This window comes from Mytilus californianus, unplaced genomic scaffold, assembly GCF_021869535.1.
Source record: "Mytilus californianus isolate M0D057914Y unplaced genomic scaffold, xbMytCali1.0.p SCAF_7, whole genome shotgun sequence".
In the NCBI taxonomy this organism is placed as follows: Eukaryota; Metazoa; Mollusca; class Bivalvia; order Mytilida; family Mytilidae; genus Mytilus; species Mytilus californianus.
This window is the reverse complement of record NW_026262723.1, coordinates 44,262,935-44,284,086: the sequence shown is the minus strand read 5'-3', so window position 1 is coordinate 44,284,086 and position 21,152 is coordinate 44,262,935. Positions and strand designations below refer to the sequence as shown.

At 31.9% G+C, this 21,152-nt stretch overlaps 1 protein-coding gene across 2 annotated transcripts in view; it reads left to right on the top strand.

Annotated features, from left to right (window-relative positions):
* The first annotated feature begins 5,275 nt into the window (after positions 1 to 5,275).
* LOC127707474 (uncharacterized) overlaps positions 5,276 to 21,152 on the top strand; it is a 31,225-nt gene continuing 15,348 nt past the window's right edge. Inside the window, exons 1-7 of one of the 2 annotated variants that reach the window (XM_052212006.1) lie at positions 5,276 to 5,522; positions 15,313 to 15,394; positions 16,835 to 16,959; positions 18,318 to 18,398; positions 18,942 to 19,047; positions 20,641 to 20,688; positions 20,959 to 20,992. In XM_052212006.1, coding sequence (XP_052067966.1) covers positions 15,315 to 15,394; positions 16,835 to 16,959; positions 18,318 to 18,398; positions 18,942 to 19,047; positions 20,641 to 20,688; positions 20,959 to 20,992 — 474 coding nt within the window. In that variant the 5' untranslated portion in view covers positions 5,276 to 5,522; positions 15,313 to 15,314. Of the gene's footprint in view, positions 5,523 to 15,312; positions 15,395 to 16,176; positions 16,261 to 16,834; positions 16,960 to 18,317; positions 18,399 to 18,941; positions 19,048 to 20,640; positions 20,689 to 20,958; positions 20,993 to 21,152 lie in introns of those variants that run through there. The other variant, XM_052212007.1, reaches the window with a different exon arrangement.

Here is a 21,152-nt window from a genome sequence, read left to right as displayed (position 1 = left end):
AAAACACATAAGACTAACAAAGTCTAGAGGTTCCTGACTTGGGACAGGTGCAAAAGGGCAAAGTTAAACATGTTTTGTGAGATCTGAACCCTCCCCCTATACCTCTAGCCAATGTGGAATAAACAAACACACAGCAATACCCAAAGTAAAACTCAGTTTAAAAGAAGTCTGAGTCTGTATGTTAGAATAGGTAACAGAAGAAACTAGATATCATTGAGATGGGAGCCATCTCTGTGGGCCCCGCTGTGAATAATGTGTGGTAAAAAATTTGTATCTTTATCTGAAACCAAAGTTTATGACCTTGACCTTTGACCTAGGAAGTTGTACCGGTACATACATTATCTTGTCTTGGGGAGGGATAAATCCTTCTTTGTAAAGAATCACTCTGATTCAAACAAAAAATTCTCTGAAACTGACATTATCAAGATGCTTGATTTCTTGATTGACAACATATTTGTTACGCTTGGAGGACATGTTTTTCAACAGACTGTCGGAATTCCAATGGGAACCAATTGTGCCCCTCTTCTTGCCAACTTGTTTCTTTACTATTATGAGGCTGACTTCATACAGGAACTTCTTAGGAAGAAAGATAAGAAGTTAGCAATATCCTTAAACTTTATGTTCCGCTATATAGATAATGTTCTCTCACTAAATAATACAAAATTTGGTGACCATGTTGAACGAATCTATCCCATCGAACTAGAGATAAAGGATACTACAGATTCAGATAAGTCTGCCTCATATCTTGGCTTACATCTAGAAATTGACAATGAGGGTCGGTTGAAAACAAAACTTTACGACAAAAGAGATGATTTCAGCTTCCCAATTGTGAACTTTCCATTTCTATGTAGCAACATTCCAGCATCTCCTGCATACGGAGTATATATCTTCCAATTGATACGATATTCCCGGGCTTGTATTTCCTATCATGATTTCCTTGATAGAGGATTGCTGCTCACAAGGAAGCTATTAAACCGAGAGTTCCAAATGGTGAAGTTGAAATCATCCCTTCGTAAATTTTACGGACGCCATCACAAGTTGGTTGACCATTATGGAATAACCGTTTCACAGATGATATCGGATATGTTCCTTATGTCGTAACTACAATACCCTTCCATTTTCACGAATGCGACCTACCGAATTAGACCATTTACCGGATTTGTAATAACATAAGCAACACTAAGGGTGCCACATGCTGAGCAGGATCACCCCAGTTTTTGGTGGGGTTCGTGTTGCTTAGTCTTTAGTTTTCTATGTTGTGTCTTCTGTACTATTATTTGTCTGTTTGTCTTTTTATTTTTAGCTATTGCGTTGTCAGTTTATTTTCAATCTACGAGTTTGACTGTCCCTCTGGTATCTTTCGTCCCTCTTTTATGACACACCCTCTGGTGTTGGTTTATATACATGCCAAGTATAAACTTTGAAATCATAACGGTTCTCAAGATATAGAGCGGACACGATCTTTACCATAGGACATGGGGTTGTCAACTAAAACCAGTTTTTGACCTTGACCTTTAACCTAGGAAGTTGTACATACATTATGACACACCCTCTGGTGTTGGTTAATATACATGTCAAGTATAAACTTTGAAATCATAACGGTTCTCTAGATATAGAGCGGACACACTTTGTTACGGACGGACGGACGGACGGACAGACGGATGGACGGACGGACAGACTGATCACTATAGGGCGTCCGCCATTCGGTGGAGCCCTAACTAAGCAAAATGACAATGATCAACATCAATTAACAAAGAACTAGCAAGATCGCTCTGACATCTGGAGGCCTTTTTGAGGACAGGTGCTGTGAAGAAATAACATATATTTTGATAGTGGTCTCTGTCTGGCCTTACGAAATTCTAGTTGCCTAACTGTAACTCCTATGGTCTTTGGGATAATTTTTTGATAATTTGCTGAACTATTTTGATATAATAATACCAAAGTATAACCATATAAGTTGTTTCCAAGTGAGATACTTACATTCCATCTGAAAAAATATCAGGTGTCTAGGCATACATTCAGTTTTATCAAAGACATATGATAAATATTGCATTATAAAATATTTGTTTGTGTTTATTGCTATAAAGAAATGCACTGCATTTTTGTTCTTTATGCATTGTGGTCTCTGTCCAGATACACTCTGAGCTGCCCCAGATGCACTGTAAGCTATTGTCCCAGGCGCTACACATTACAGGGGCATAGAAATATGGGGAATCCCGTCTGTCCACCCGTTAAAGTAAGCGCTCCCACGTGTACAATTCTTGCCAGATTTTTATTAACTTACATTATAGGCTAATATCAGCTATCTCTCAGACAAGTTCGAAAATCAGTGGTGATCAAATATTTTTAAAAGAGTTATGCCTCTTAGAAATATTGATTTTATGGTAAATTGCTTTGTAAGCGCTCTCACGTATACAATCTGTGCCAAATTTTATCAAATTTATATCAAAGGTTTATAATAGCAATGTCTTTGATATATCTGAAAATCAGTGCCTTTTAAATATCTTTAAGAGTATTAATTAAGTTGGAATTTGCTTTGTATTTGCTCTCAAGTCTTCATTTCTCTTAGATATTTATAAAAAAAATTAAAGAACAAAAAATTGCCCTTGGACAGATAAATTATGTGCAACTCGTTGGACATAAGAACTCTTATTCTTTTATTTATATGCATCTTCTCCCTCAATGTTGTTGTCTCTAATTTTTCAATATGAATGTTAATCAGTTGTATATCGTACAAATAGTATGCATGCAGTTGGTGAGAGAAATGTGACAAATTAAGCTATAATATAAGTGTGATAATTCATATCTGTTCATGTGTATTTGGATCTTATTGTTAATTGTATGTATTATTTTCATATATCATTTAATTCTACATAGTGTAGAATCTGCAAAAGTTTCACATTTATGAAGTTTATCTCCAGTATGTTTTCTCAATCAAAAATATAAATCAATATGTATTTATAATTTCAAAATAAGTACTAAATAAAGGGAAAATCTTTTACTTTGTTTACATGAATTTTTGTTAATCTATTCAATATTTCAGTTGTAAACATATTGAAAAAAGACCAAATACTACAGCAAAAACATTTTTAGGTAAATTGAATTTCTTTGATAATTGTATAAAGAAAGAGAGTGTATATTTCAAAAAGCTGCAGATGACAAGGGAAGCAACTGTTACGAAAAATGCAAATTAAGTCATTGATCTTTACATATTACATTGTATTTTAATTGGTAGTATATATTTGCATCATCGAAATGATAGTATTTATACTGAATCAATTTCACAGGGGTTCTCAGCATTAATATTATAGGTTTTTGTGATTCAGACGAACAGCTTGGATTTCAACACAGGCACTTGTCTCTGTAAAAAAATCCTATATACCTTAATATAACACGTGTTATATATACTAAGGTTACTGGTATATAGGAAAAACAATACTAAGGTATATAGGAAAAAAAAATTCAGAGACAAGCGCCTGTGGATTTTAACACTCCCATTCACACACTGAAGTCAAGTGTGAAAATCATGACCCATATATATAATTATGAGTCATATGTATATTTCATGGCAAAATTATAACCTTCATATATTTCCCAGTTATAACAATAATAATCTATGACATCTTAATTCGATTCAAAAGTATTATTCTACTACTTTCAATTAAACACATGGGGTCATTCATAAGGCGGAGGACATTTAAGCGACGTTTTAGCGCCAAAGTATAATTATCCATTTTAGCGCCGTACGTGGGATTGGGGATGGGAACACTTACTATTCCATGAGAGCAAGGAATAGTATATTAGTTCCTTGATGGGTGGTAGGGAAGAGACGCGGGAATATGTCACCTTTTTAAAGCTTCGTGATATACTATAAGGTCGAAAAATTGGTGTAAATATATGACAAGTTGCTGATTGATCTGAAACTAATCAGGTGTAGATTTTTTACAGATACCTTTGTATCCACAGTAGTATAAAACGCATCAGATATTTGTCAAATCTGTTTATGCCTGCATGAAATAGCGTAATTATGATAGCTATATATAGTATATTGTTACTTTGAATCTCCCCTCCCCCCAAAAATAACCAAAACTTTGCAGAGATATTAGAGAAAAGGTCTTTAATAAATTTCACAACTTTCCCCTGAAAATCCAAATGTACGGTTGTTGACTGAAACATTGAGCCTATGTCGGAGCACATTAATGACAGTAGAAATGCAGCTTATATACGCTTTCTTTTATTTTTCGGATAACAAGCAAACCACGAAGAGTACATAATGTGAACTGATTAATCCGTGTGAATTCTGACTATTTATGCAGATAAAAAAAAATTTTTCAAACTTAATACGAACAAAATTTAATCTAAATTAAAAAGACCTATACATTAATCATGTCCATCTGTTGATCATTGAACCAAGAAAAAGAGGTCAGATTAATCTGATCTTGACCTCATTTTCTTGGTTCATTGATCAACGTTTAGTTTTCATAAGGCCAGTTTCGCAGAATTGAGAAGCAATATTTCAGCTATATTTTGTATATAGAACGATTACAAGGTTGTTGACTGAAACATTGAGCCTATGTCGGAGCACATTAATGACAGTAGAAATGCAGCTAAAATACACTTTCTTTGATTTTTCGGATAACAAGCAAACCACGAAGAGTACATAATATGAACTGATTAATCCGTATGAATTCTGACTATCTATGTAGATAAAAAATTGTTTTCAAACTTAATACCCCATTTACCCGAACGAAATTGAATCTAAATTAAAAAGACCTATACATTCTTACCTGTCTATCTGTTGATCAATGAACCAAGAAAATGAGGTCAGGTTAATCTGATCTTGACCTCATTTTCTTGGTTCATTGATCAACGTTTAGTTTTCATAAGGTCAGTTTCGCAGAAATGAGAATTAATTTGTCAGTTATATTTTGTATATAGAACGATTACAAGGTGGATATGTCACTTGATATCTTCCTCCCCCTTCAAGTGCCTTTCATAATACATTGTACCTGTCAATGCTGAGAGTCACCAGTTTTGTTTCAGATTTTGTACTATTCATTCAAAAGCTGAATCCAGTATGACCATAATCTTTTTAACGTTTAAAAAAAATATACACAAGATGTTATAAGATTCTATCTATGATCCATACTTACACACACTTATAGTTATGTAATTGTTATTAGACTACGTTAATTGAATTTTCTTTAAAGTGATCTCATAATATTTACGTCAGTCCTGATTTATATGTGATAAATTCTTCAAAACTTCTATCGATTGAGTAACATCTGTCCCTATGAAATTAACAATGCAACGTACATTTGTAGCGTATGAAACTGACTTGGAAGGAATTGATTTTTTATAGATCAATACCATCATCATCTCCGCGTTACAGCTATGTAAATTCTGAGATTGTTTACATTTTGGGAAATACCTGCACATTTTATTTCTTTCAACGCTAATCAAGAAAGCGATGTAGGGAGAAACACACTAACATTCATATCAGTTGTCACAGAAATCAAGAGGTATGGTTTTATTTGTTTCTTTAAATTTATCAGAGTTTGATTATGTAGTGACATTTAATTGACATGTTTGGAGACAGCTGATCGCTTAAAAGATTGCTACAAGCAAAAGACTTTAATTTTACTGAATGATTATTATGTTTCTACAAATCTACAAATTGCTATGCTTTCTTTATCGAGTAAAGTTGTCATGCATTTATGTTTAAATTGGTTAAATTTCCTAGTTGATTAAAACTATTTGTGCAATAACAGTAAACAGTTCCTATCGAATTCTCTGATTGAATGGAGGATCAAGGACGATGAGATGTTTATGTCATATTTTATGTAACAATTTCAAAATTCTTCTTAATTAACAGAAAAGAAGTTTACGTACTAGATTCCACAAATTAACATAGTCACATGCAAACAAAGCTCAACTCTTCAAACGCATTTACAGCCATAGAAAAACTGTCAGAACAAATTACAAAAAATACCACCACACTGACTTCAAATGCATATAAAAAATCCAAATATATTAATAAATCAACTTGCAAGTTAATAAGCCATCTTCATATTTGAAGAGTGGACTAAGTATAAAGAATTGTGAAATGATGTGTTAACTGAATATGTCAATCCACTTCCATTGCGCAATAATACGCCAAACAATTTGTGTTTGAAAGTAACATTGTAAAACAATGCGATGTAATATATATTTCTGCTTTTGACAGCCAATTTTGGTATTTCTTTACAAAAGATCTATCGCACAGTTTTTGCTTCGTTCTACACAAAATTCTCTAAGCAATTCTTAACTGCAAATAAATTGTCTGTCATATCAAGACAAAAACAGATATTGCCAAACACAAACGCCTAGGTTGACAAAACTTCATTTAGCACATGGCCTGTGTTAAAAAAGATCTGCCAATGAAATATAATTGTATGTTTTAATAGGTATTAAGGATTTATATGTATTCTTCAAATGTTAGCTCAAATCTATTGAAATATAAATCTATAAGCTCATATTAAATGTTGGAAGAAAATTATTTTTTGTGAATAAAAATGTAAAAAAAAAAAACCCAGGATTTAAATACAACCAGATGTTTGAATGTATGTTCTAAATTAAATAATAGCACATAATCATTTTTTTTGTCACTATATAAATATATGAATCAGTTACAGCATGTTCTAACAACACGTTTTGTGTTAGATAAATATTTGAAACCCGTCATCAACATTAATACATTTTGTGTTTTCACACGACATGTTCACACCTACGTTTGAACAGTCATGTATATAACTTATCAGTTTTTGTTTCCACTCTGTTAGTGATCTATGAAATCATTACTTTTTTAAAACTTGATCTCTATTTCTTTTAGAACCCTTTCAGTTCTATAGACATCTGAATTTCACATAAGTTTATATAAAAAAGGATTAATTCATAGCAATTTTTGTATGATCTTAATCATCACCATTATAATTTGTTGTCTGTCTACACAAACAGGGACCACTGACAACATATAACGACACATATGCACACACATAAACAGTAGTATAAGATTTCTAAGCAGACAACGCGTTTTTTTTTTGAATAAACTGTATCCGGTACACTCCAGATAAAAAGTTTGCAAAGCCAAAAATTTAAACCATTTTGATAGCTTAAAACCAAAACGGTTCACCTATAAGTTTGTAATTTTTTTGAAAAAAGGACAAATTCTCAATGGGTTAAAGTTAATACCACCAAATGCAAATATACATAGGTTTTGTAATGATATCGATGTCTTACGCTTTTGTTCTATTTTTGGAGACTTGAAATGATTAACTTTTCATCTGCTTAAATATTTAGAAGAGTTAATTCATATCTAAACTGACATGACCATACTATGCTTTTAGCTCGTTGAGTTCCACACAGTGTGGGCTTTCACAATTTCTGAAGGCAATTTACCGTACTAACTGCTGTTATGAAATCCTGTTTACTTAGTCTCTGAATAAAAATAACCGAGTGGAGCACAAAGAGCTAAATGAACAAAACTCTGGTAGTTACATCAGGCCAATTTAACGAACTGCAATAATTATTAAAGTAGTTGGAACCCAAATTTGAGTAAAAGCTGCAACATTTATGTTAACTGCCAATAGTTATCAAGATGTATTTTATATACGTCGGTAACTTATCTTACGATATTATATATTACCGTAAATTTCTGTTATATGCAGATACATTTGTAAAGAGTTTGAAAATAAATCAAATCAGAAAATAAGATCACTTCCGTTCATTTTCTAATAAAAACATGCTGTTTTTTGTCTGGTCGAAAAGCGAGACATAGGTATGCTGTTTCCGGCGTCGTCGGAGGCGGCGGCGGCGTCAACAATGTATTAGTTTGTGATTAGGTCTAGTTTATGGTGAACCACTAGTGGTAGGTCAATGATATTTGGTATGCAATTTTATTAGCATTGACACATCTCATTTCCATGGAGATTATTTGGCCCTGCCACCTCAGTCATGGTCTATTGACTTTAAAACTTTTGCTTAGTTTACATGTATTAGTTTGTGATTAGGTCAGTTTATGGGGAACCAGTAGTGGTAGGTCAATGATATTTGGTATGCAGTTGTATAAGCATTGGCATATCTCATTTCCATGGAGATTATTTCACTCCGCCCCCTGAGTCTATTGACTTTTGCTTAGTTTACATGTATTAGTTTGTGATTAGATCAGTTTAAGATGAACCGCTCATGTTAAGTCAATGATGTTTGGGATGCAAATTTATTGCCATTTGCAAGTCTCGCTTCCATGGAGATTATATAGCCCCATCCCCTCATCATAGTTCATTGACTTTGAAACTTTTACCTAGTTTACAAGTTAATGTTTGTGTTTAGGTTTGTTTAAAGGGAACGACTTATGATTAGTCAATGGTATTTGGTATGCAGTTGAATTAGCATTGGCACATCTCATTTCCATGGAGATTGTTTAGCCATGTACCTTCAGTCATGGTTCATTGACTTTGAATATTTGCAAAAAAAACTTACATGTTAAAGTATTACTATTCTAATTTCAATATTTGAATCATCAACATTACAAAAAGGCGAGACAAATCTCTGTGTTAACAGTTTATATTTTTTAAGTGTACGAAACGTTTACAATAGACACAGATTCATATCCTTCATAAAGTTCACTAACTGGGTCCCACAAAAATAAAAGTTAACTTCGTCTACTCAACGATTTTATTTGTCAATCTCCCTATCTTGCACTGACTTTTGTCAAACTCCCTTTCTTGTACTGACTTATCACTTTTTTACACGCCTATAATCACTATTTCATCCACCCTAGTGAATAATATATTAACAAACACGTTTACATACAACCGTCAATGCTTGGTCTTTGGTGAATAGTTGTCTCATATGTAATCATACCACATATCCTTATTTTAACACTTAATGCGTTTTGAAATGTTTGATGAGAAAACAAGATATATTACAGTGTTCCATAATATTTGATAATGCTAGTACGTTCAAATTTTGCACAAAAAAACACAGGAATAGCTATCAACATGGGATGATCTGAAAGATTCAAAATTTCAAAAGATAATATTTTTTAAATGAGATATTTGTTTGGGGGAGATGACATATGAAGGAAAATAAAAAATCGGAGGGTTAACAGCACTCCCTGCTCTTACGAGTATAGCCTGCATAGACCACTGGTGATGAAGTGTGCATGTCACTTTTAACATAGACAGAAATATTTAGATGTTACAATAGTTTTTCAAAGACCTTTGATTTTTCTGTTGTTTCAAAGCTCGAAACTTCATATAATTTAATTTGAAGTGTCGAAAATAAAAAGTTACTTGTGTGTGTCGTATGTTACTGTTCTCGTAGTCTGGATGTCATGAAATAGACAGAAACAGAAGAAATGTTCTGTATTATTATTCCACAGGAACTAATGTTACAGTGATTGTTCCCAAAGGAATAAAGATTATAGAATATTTGTTCCAACAGAAACAGATATTATGATAAAATTGAGAATGGAATCGGGAATATGCCAAAGGGACAACAACCCGAACAAAGAGCAGAAAACAGCTCAAGGCCGCCAATGGATCTTCAACACAGCGAAAAAAAAACGTACCCCGAGGCGGGCTTCAACTGGCCCCTACACAAAAATGTGTACTAGTTCAGTGAAAATGGACGTCACACTAAACTCCGAAACATATAAATAAACTAAAATTAAAATAACACACAAGACTAACATTATGGCATTGTTTATAATAAAGCTTCCAGTGGACACATTATGAACGTTTGTTGACCAAAGTATATGGTAGTGGCGTTAATAATAACAAAAGTCAACGTGATGTTTTGAACGGTTCTTTTTAAAATACTTTTTACAGATAGCAAATATCTCTCAACCATTAGATTGACTGAAGCAGGAAAAAGGGGAAAATGTTCGTGCCTTTAAAAGATCGCTCTTTTTTATTTGTACATACTACTAACTGTAAAATTTCTAATGACATCATTTCACAACCTTACAGCACTATAGTATTGATTTGCTGGGATTCTCTTCTCACCTGTCTTCGTACAAAGCTTAATTATCCACTCTGAAGAGACGTCTTTCATTACATTCTTTACTGCATTCATTACAAATTCAATAGATTTTGCATAGCAATTACATGTGCCGAAGTTATAAATTAGTAAATCCGATTGTCTCATATGTATCTTTAAAGCGCTTGTCTTAGTGAGTCGATAATTACGATAATTGGTGCCGTTTTTAGTTTAGATCACCAATCCGACGGCACGTTGCTAGTCAGAACGGGCATAATGGTAGTAAAAGACATGCAACCTGAAGTTTAACGAACGTTGCAATGTGATCAATATTGAGATACGGATATTTTGCAGCTATATTTAGTGCACTGAGATTTGAACAATTCACTTGGCATACTTATATATAATAGTGTTATTCTAAGATGGAACAAGCATTAACATATAGTTGCTAATAGTAAACCGCCACAAAAGCAATGGTACTTTCTTTTTATACATAATGCATGCAAATGGGTCAGATTTATAACCATCTTACCTTCCTGTGTTTGTTTGTTTCAAAAACTAATAACAAAACACATATCACGCTTTTGTTTTCATTTGTCCGAAGTGCTTGCTAGCTTGGTGTGTCTGTGTTAGTTTTCGGTTGATTGTTGTTCATTTAGATTGGGCCGAGCCAATTCAATAGTTGCAAATAAGACGAAAAACTATGTTAAGTATAATATTATGTTTATATTTCATATGATATATTAATAAGACGATCAATGTAATCTGATTGCCAATGAGACAACTATCCACCAGAGTCAAAATGTCGTGCATGTAAGCAACTATAGGTAACAGTACGGCCTTCAGCTATGAGCTAAACCCATACTGTATAGACAATTATAAAAGGCCCCGACACGACAAAATGTGAAACATTTAAAACAAGAAAACAAATGGCCTGATTTATGACAAAAGAATAATCGAAAAAATAATATGACAGACAAAAACCAACGACAACCACTGAATTACAAATTTCTTATTTTAGGCAGGCACATACAAAATGTAGCGGGGTTAAACATGATTTTGAACGCCCTCTGCTAACATCATAGGGCATGGTGTAAAAACACAAAATTAGTAGAAACTTTAAAAATTAGCTGGAAATGGTCTGACTTATCAAATTAGCTCAAAGCAACAAAAAAAAAGAGTTTAGTTATGCAGTCATACTGAAAATAGTTCAAAGCCTATAATAGCTCATAAATAAATTATGTTCTCCCATACTAAAGAATCAACCAGTACACGTCCAACGGATTTGGTGTAAGAGACGTATTAGAGAAGCACGACCTTGTACAGTAAAAAGTACACCCATGACGGATGTTAAAAGAATTGAAGACTCCAAGGAACCTATCATTGCAATGATTTGTGTTTCGAATTTGTTTTATTATGCAAGTGTTCAATGCAATCTTGAGGTTTCCAAATCTTTTACAAATTAAGATAATATATAAAATTCATTTGAATAAAATTTAACATGTATTTTGTGGTCACTGAAAATATGCAAAACTTTTAATCAAGCAGTTACATTAATTATTTACACATGAAACCTACAACATCTTTGAATTGTATATGACGGAGGAAACCTCAGTTTGACAGTGAATATACAAATCTGAGTTAATTGTACCATAAAGCCCATGGCATGGAGTTTGAAATTTCAAAAACTTTGGTTATGTCAGAAATCAAAATCTGTAGCGACACAAAAATACAATTGTATACTCATGGGTTTTGTAAAAAAAGCATAAGAAAGTGGAAACATACAGTTGTTTCTAAGGGTTATATATAAATGCAAATAATGTCCGTTTAATTTGATCTTTCTTGCGATGCTTAATTCTGTTAGCCTGTTGGAAGTCGGTTACATTCACTTAGTGGCCTGTATATTTCTTCACACTGGAGAAAACAATCACCGCAATAAAAGTTAGAAGCTCATTAAATCCACAGTTCGGAATAATGTATCTTTACATTAATGTCCGTTTAATATGATTTGCGAATATTCTTCTCTGTTACATTTCTCAAGTTTGTACACTTGACATTTTTTTAAGTAGGCGTTTGACGTCACATCCAGACTTGTTACAGTGAAGGGCAAAATTTAGATGGCGACAAAAGTAACACGATTATTACTGATACTACAGAGCATGTGGCAAAATAACCTTTCTATGGTGATATTTTCAACACTGCAAAAATGTTGAAATGTCATTACATTGGGATATTCTGGAGTTAACTTTAAAAAATGCTTGTAATATAAAGTTCACCAATTCATTAATTCTAATCGATTGATCATGTAAATCTTAAAATTATAGTTTTTTTATTTTTTCAATTTTCAATTATCCTGTGCTTGTGGCCTTGAAATGTATAAACGTTTATAGAAACCATGGCTCCGGAAATTAGTTTCCGTAGAAATCCATTCGCAGTCATGACCATCTCATAAGACCAGACAAAACCATTGTTGATTAAAAAGGTCATGTATAAGTACTTGAAACAAATCCGCATACCGGTTATCACTTTAAACAAATGAGGATGTTAGATTTAAATTAAAATCTTGTAAAATAAGGAAATAAAACGATATTATGATGCAACCTATCGACCTTTAGATTGTGTAACCGTAATCCCTGGTTGAACTTAATACAATTTAAGCATTTATTTTGTTATATGAGCAACTTTAATCGTTAATTTGTCAAAGATGTGCATTCATGTATATTTATGTTTAAAATGTAATATGAATGTACGTATTTTAATGTACTTTAACCAAAAATTAAACATTGAATCAATAAAATAATTCAACATTATAGTTTTTAAAAATTAGCTAAAATTGGAATAAATACACAATTTGTATTTAATAGAAATCATCATTTGAAATGTAAGTACAGTTCCAGTTTTAAGTAAGAATACAAATTGTAATGTGATGAAATAATTTAAGTTTCAATTGTTGTAAAATTTACGTTTTCATATCACATTTTTCTGAAGGTTTCAAGGGCAGTTTCCAATCTGTTTTATCATGCTGTGTTCAACTTGATATGAATCTTGATTTTTTTCCAAAACTCCGATAAATAAAATTAATATTTATAATGAAAAGTTTGAAAAATACAAATGTCTTGTTCGAGGAACAATAATTACCTGAAAAAATTATTTTACTCAAATTTACTAGGAAATTAGGACTGTCCGTGTGCTCAAAGTTAGGATTAGGTTGTGCTTTTCTTTCTTTTGTATACGTCTCTCTTTGGTAATTTTTATTGTCTTATGTTAAAATCAACACTACAATTTAGAATAAATCTTTTGGAATCAAGAAGTAATGATTTCAAGGGGACATTTAACCGTTAGTAAAATTTATTTCCTTAATCATTAATTGATTGACTAAAATTTTAAACGTCTGGATTTTGGTTACAGATTATTATTGCAACGTACAATCAATCAAAACAATTATGCAACCTATCTCTTTTAGTCAAGTAATATGATCCGTTCTAACTGATCACTTGATATATATATATATATATATAAAAAAAAAAAAATCTCATGAAAACATATTGCAAGGAAAAAGTAAAAATATTGTGCATCAATCGAGATGGTATACCGTCATAAATTATTCAAAATCAATAATTATTGATAGAGTGGTGAACAGACTGACAAAGTAAAACATCTGTTACTTACTGTCTTGACAATGATTTAGTATTTTATTTTTCATCAAATAATTGCTAATGGATAAACTTCAAAAATACATAGGTTTTTTTTTCTTATTTTCAGTCGAACATATTTTACGTAATCTTTTATTCAAAAGGTTTCGACATTATACTATGCATCCTTTATCATTAAAGTGAAAAATATGTAGGACAATTTTTTTATGTTACTTTGATTTGATTTTAGTAAAAAAATATATATCGATATAAAAGTAATCATATACCGTGTATTATATATCATGGAGTCAGCAGTATTATTAGAATCAATATTATATAAATTTTTAATCAAAGAAGCAACTTGATAAGGATATTTTATTTCCACCGACTTCTATGAAAGCCGGTAGATTTGAAAAGAAATACTCCTTTTGACATTCTACCTTGGGCATTTTGTTGACATTAGCAAGATTTCGCACAACTTTGTGGAAGTTTGGGTTTCGATGCTATTCAACTTCGTATTAGTTTTAGAATTCCAACTGTTGATTCGATTGTCACTGGTGAGTCTTGAGTAGACGAAATGCGCGCCTTGCGTATTACATTTTAAACCTGGTATCTTTGATGGCGTTTTGTTTTGTCCTTGGCTATTTAATAATTCATAAAAACAATTACAAGTCTAAAAAATGAGATAAACAATACTAGTATCTGAAACTTCACGGAAGGAAATGTAATATTTATAGCCCAATAAACCACATCATTTATTGATATATAATGTTTAATTCTAAAAATTCGTTAAAAGGTGGATATTAAACATTAAAATTCATATAGTTACTATACATTTTTCTTAATTATTCCTGAAAGAGAGATACATGTATAAATATTCAAAGTTGTTTGATAAATCGAAGATCACCTTACTTGTTAGAAAGAAATACAAGGTTCAAATTTAACTTGTCATATCATATACAACAACATCGTTCAATAAAACATGACTATCTAATATAATAGAAATTGATGAGATTTTTTTAGGGATATAATTGTTATTGATTGTATACAGATCGCAGAAAATAAAATGATAAAAAAATAGGGAATTTATTTTTATTTTCTTACTATTCACATCGAAATAGTGAAAGCTTTGGTTGATTTGCAGAGATATCATGTTTACTCATATTTCATTAATTGAACATATTTTGCAAAAGTTACATATTCTTGTAAAATCAAAAATTCTTTGATTCATGGCTTTATCGATAACTGTAGTATATTTCTTCAATTTTGAAGAAAAGGCTTAAATGTTTTTAAGCAAGATCATTTGAAAGAAAAACAATAGTAAATTCTAAATTTTGTATCTAGTACAACTTTTGTTTTATCTAATACAAAACTTAGAATTTACTTTTGTTTTTCTTTCAAATGATCTTTCTTATTAATATTTGCATCCAAAAAACAAGGAAAAGACTTATAAAACAAGTAAGCTTTAAAAGATGGCGGCCGCCATTGGCGGTCCTTTAAACATTGTTTAGCTACTTTACTTATTGTAGTCATCATTTGTCAACTCATGTGATATAAAAAAAATATACTCATACTTATATTAACTTAATAAGTTTAAATTTAATTTTATTATATAATTCCTTATTTATGTTTATATAACACATAATGCATCTGTTATTAGGGATGAGCAAGGAGAAGGCAGAACTTGACATGACCATTCTCGGCTCTCAGAAACCAGCAAAATATTACACAGAAGAAAATCAGTATGTATAATATATGTATCTAAAAACACAGCAATCAGTAACTTGTGAAACCAAGGGATATGCTTCAGGGTCAAATACATGTATTTGTATGGATAACACGTTGTTAATCTTGATGTGGTGTACACATTTAACTCAAATTCTGTTTGTCATATCCTATATGTAAAGCAGCTGGTAACCTTGGTTAATATTGCACATGTATCAGCACACCTTGTATACCAGGCGATGATGAGGACCAAATCTGCAAATAAGTATTCTGAATATTTAAAAACTGTTAAAAGGTAAAACAGAGAAGCGTGCACTAATGAAAATCATACGTGCGCCCCCCATTATTTGTCAAAGCTTTTCAATGTGGGTGAAACGGATTAAAAACATATCCTGAATTTCCTTTCAACAAGTTCAGTTTTTACTTAATCTTGATGAGGTGTACATATTTATCTCAAATTCTGTTTGTCATATGTGTTTGTCATATGCTATATGTAAAGCAGCTGGTAACCTTGGTTAATAATGTACAGTGTATCGAAGACATAAATTCCAATTCATCACCAATTAGTTGAAAAAGTTTTCACATTTAAAAACCTTTTCAAATTCTCAATTTTTTGTGACATCAAAACTGTGTAAGAAGTGAACAGGTCAACGAATCTATTATGTTTATTCTTTTGTTTTTTATAAGTATTTAAAAAAAAAGTATGAGTGTGTTTATAAAATGGAAATTTTCACATACATGTATATATAAAAATAACTATGACTTCCACTTCACACAGCGCACTTAAAAACTTTTCAATTTTATGTATTACATTACTTCCCTCTATATGATAACAGCAGTGAACTAAATGCTTTTTAGGCGACATGCATTATACTAGTCTACGGTAAGACGCATATAATTTTAATCAGTCTGTTTGTTCGAATTAGTCATTTGCAGTGAAACATGCAGCAAGAAATATAAATTACAAATGATATTCATCATAATCTCATTCGATCACGTCGATATCATATTTTCTTATGCATGCAAAAAATTGAGCAATATGGCGTTTTAATTTCCATCTAATATTATTTACATATAACAAGTTTTTATTATAATTTTTCGTCGTCTGAAATAAAGGTGATATTTTGATGAAAACATTTACGTCTTTTGCACTCTGATATGATTAGTGCAAGACCGACCAGACGAGTACTTGAATAAATGTACAATACCACGTTAGTGACGCCGACACGGAATCAGATATTTTAGTTTGGTAATCACAGCGCAGACAATGAGCAGAGTCATTACAGTGAATCATACATAAGTAAATAAAACACCTCAAATGAAGAAATTACAAATACACATATCGTTGTGTTAGTTTCCGCCTCGAATGAAGGGGAATTACTATTTCTCATCTTACGATTTTTTTTTTATCTTCCAAGTTCAAACAAATATATACAATTATAACACTGCCCTTGTAGAGCAAATGATGACAAGGAGAAGATACTACACGATGAACCAGAGGTACTGAGTAAACCACGTATCTTCTTGCTCAATCTCTCTTGGTATGGACTGAGTTTGATGTTTCTTCTGTTATCTGTGGAAGGTGTGTACAAAAATATTCAATGAAATTTACTTTAATGCATTATAATATATGGTGATTTTTTTAAACCACATCTCTCAATGGATGTCCAACCTCAATAAATATGGAACACGTATACATAAAAAAAGCTTTTGAGAGACGAAACAATCATTAAATACCTTCAAGTAGAGCCAACTATGGCCGAGGAATAAACACTAAACTTGATACAAATATAGTGAATAAAAGTGTTAGATACATTTACATGTAAATTGTTTAAGTCTTCCGCATTACCCACTTGAATACTGTTACTAAAACCAGATCTATTTTTATATTTGATAAACGAGTTAAAGGAAAAACCAGGAAAACATTCTGCTTCCTTATTTGATCAATCTTTTACAGTTATACTGTTAGACTCTTTTACAGTTATACGATAATGACTGTCCCAAATAATTTCAATTTCATAAGCGTACGGCAATGGTTTATAAAATTCAAATCTTCCCATTGTTGACACATCATTTTCGTAAAACAAACCCAGTTCTATGACACAATTGGTTCCGTGAATTGGCCAAATGAAAATCAAACGGATTAAACACATATCCTGAATTTCCTTTCAACAAGTTCAATTTTTACTTAAAATGCACATTTAATATGAGTATTCATACATAGTTTCTGACTCTTTTACTGCAATGTTTAACTTGGTCTATATAAAATTGAGAATGGAAGTGAGGAATGTGTCAAAGAGACAACAACCCGACCAAAGAGCAGAAAACAGCCGAAGGCCACCAATGGGTCTTCAACACAGCGAGAAAATCCCGCACCCGGAGGCGGGCTTCAGCTGATCCCTAAACAAAAATGTGTACTAGTTCAATGAACATGGACGTCGTATTTTTCTGGGTTTTAAACAAATCGTACTGATGGGATTCAGTGTCTATTAAGTATAATCCATATGTCGTTCTTATGGTTAATTGGTATTTGAAAATACTGTTGTATTCAATAATATATTATTTGCGAATTACGTCTTGACGTGCAATAACTGCACAATATACTTAATGAGAGCCAACAGTAGTTTACCTTTTAACCTTTTTGTTTCGAGAGTCACTGATGAGTCTTTTGTACACGAAACGAGCGTCTGGAGACCCAAATTATGAACTTGGTAGCATTGATGAGTTTTTTAACCGATGTTCATACTCGTATATACATGTCATGTTAAATATAAATTAGACCAAATCAATGATGATTTAAGGATGAAGTAGTTTGCAAATGATTAAACGTTGTAATTCATCAAAAATGCAAGAAAAAAAGAAGTAAAAAATAAAATTAAACAATGATTTTCCTATTTCTATTTATGAATTTTTATATATTTTTTAAACCATCAACATCAGTTGTACCAGCTCAAGTCCATGCTTTGGTGGGAGATGCTGCCAAAGGGCGTTGGTTAGGAGGAATGATTGCAGGTGGCGCAGGTTAGTAGATCAATTACAAATAATTCGATTTAAATCTACTTAAACCAATAAGTTAACAACGTATTTATTATTGAATATGCTGTTGACGTTTTAATTTTTTTGTGAATATTACATGAAATAAAAGAACATATGGCGCTTTCACTCTCCCATTTAACCTTAAACATCTTAATCTATGAGTTGTACTTACATAACTCTAAGAATTGATTTTTGTACGTGAATAAAACACATTTGGCATTTTGCATTAATTCTTTATAATATTCAAAGCAATTGTAATCTCTATTTTTGAAAACACTTAATAAAACATAAACTTGTCTCAAACCAGTCAATAAAATGATTTATACTGTGAATTAGTTTTTTTCTTGGTTAATTATTAACAAAAACAATAGAAAAAAAAATGCTGAAGATACAAAAAAAAAAGGACCACTCGTATAACGGTTATTTCGACATGAGGATGGAACCATGATTGGCTGAATTTAAACATGTAACTGATAAATGTAACAATAAAATAAAAACAATGATTTTTGAACTTTCGACAACTTTCAGCTGTAACGTTTTTCCTTAGTCCTTGTATTGGTATGGCCAGTGACAGACTGACTTTACAGATTGGTAAAAGACGTCCTATCATGATCATTGGTACTACAGGTTTATGGTAAGTTTATTTTAGATATTATCTATTGTTTTGGTAAACTCGGGACGAACGAGAGCATGTAAAATTGAACATACACCAGTCTATTGTTGAAGATTATGTTGACCTCAATATGTCGTTTGGTTAATTTTGGAAGGCGGTTTCATTGAATTTTGTCCTACAACTATTTTGCTCTTATAAAACTCTTTGCTTTAGAGAGATATATTTTCTAAGATTACTATTGCTGTATTTGGCAAAACCTTTCGGAATTTTTGGTCCTTAGTTCTCTTCAACTTTATTTGGCCTTAATGACTTTTTTATTGGAGCGTCACTAGTGAGTCTTATGTGGGCGAAACGCGCGTCTGGCGTACACACTTTTAAGCCTGGTATCTATGATGAGTTTATTGGTTTCTTAAAGGTCAAGTGGAAAAAAGTACATGCATATTCAAGCCTGATCAAGTTAAACAAGGCTTTCATCAATCAATAGACAATGAAATTGGGTTAATAAAACTACTGTACAACCAGGGTGTATTATATATGTTATTGAATATTGACCGTCACCAGTCAAAAAATAAACCCTTCTGATATAAAGCGGTGACATAAAGATTCGTTAACCTAAACAGTTAACCGAGTTTTGGTGGGGTTCGTGTTGCTTGGTCTCTATTTTTCTATGTTGTGTTTTATGTACTGTTGATTTTCTTTTTTGCCATGTCATTGTCAGTTTGTATTCAACTTTTGAGTTTGAATGTCCCTTTGGTATCTTGCGCCTCTCTTTCAAACCGACCGAGTTTAGGAAAAAGGAAAGGCAAATGTATAAACAGGTTTTTCTTTTTACCATATAAACATTGTAGGCATGTTTGGGTATTTTATTTCTCAAAACATTTTGTTCATTCATTAAAATATCATAACAAGAAGAAACAATGAGCGGCAAGTTATTGGAGCTCACTTTGGATGTTTATTGGTGTGTAGAATTGGAAAACTAGATTTTTTTTTTGTGTAATAGAGATAGTCGATGTGAAATCCCCAATGCAAAGAGTATTGCTTTTCTTTCTGTTCTTACCCTTGAAGATCTTTGTAAGTAGACACATGTTTACAATGACCTGTTTGTTTTCTTTGATTTGACAAATTTGTGCTAAGTGCCAGTCTTCGTAAGAATCAGGCAATTTAGAAAAAAATCAAAACATGGCCGAAAAAAAAACCATCGACCCAACCACCCTATTTTGAAGGTACCCTCATCCTGAGTTAGAATTGGTAGGTTTTTCGTTTCTGCGTGTCTGGTTATTCGAGAAATATTTCGATAAATTTTGGTTAGAATGATAGCAAATTACGGAGTTATTTCCCCCTAATGTTATCTTCTAGTGCATTTCAACAAAATCATATCTTGCATTACCAGAACAGGGAAAGGAAACGAATGTTATATTCATGCACCATTATACATTCTGAAATTAAATTAATGTAAAGTTGAGCGGGATTTTTGTCATGTTTTCACTACTGCCTGATTCTTAGGCAGATTGGCACTTAAGCAGCTAATATCAGTAAAAGTACGCCCAGAAAGTTTATGACTGTTACATAATACAATTTACTGCTTATATAGTATTCCATGTAAATCTATTTCAGTATTGGTCTGATTGGAATGGCTTTAAGCGCATCTCATATCAAAATATCGTGAGTATTTATTTCTATTTGAAATGATTCTATAAAAAAAGGTTATTAACAGTTTAAAAGGTTAAACAATATGTCAAACACTATATTGTGTGCAGCATCTGTTACTTTCCCTTAATAGATTTGTATTTTCTAGAAATTAGGTAATACAACGTGAAGTCTATCACAGTATTAATTTTCATAATATAAATCATTATATAAATATTACAATGTTATTTGACTTTGACTTTAGCTTTGTATAGTATTAACATCTGAGTATCGTTTTACTTTCAGTCATGGCACGAATTCAACATCAGAAAATGGAACAGTGAGTATGATTCTCAAGAAAATTTGTATATTCAGATGTGTTCAATACCAGATCCCGACTTGTATTAGAATTAAAGACATTGTCTAAAACACACACGTATATAACGATAAGAATTGATAAAAATGATGTAAATTGAGACCTACGTCTTATATACTTTACG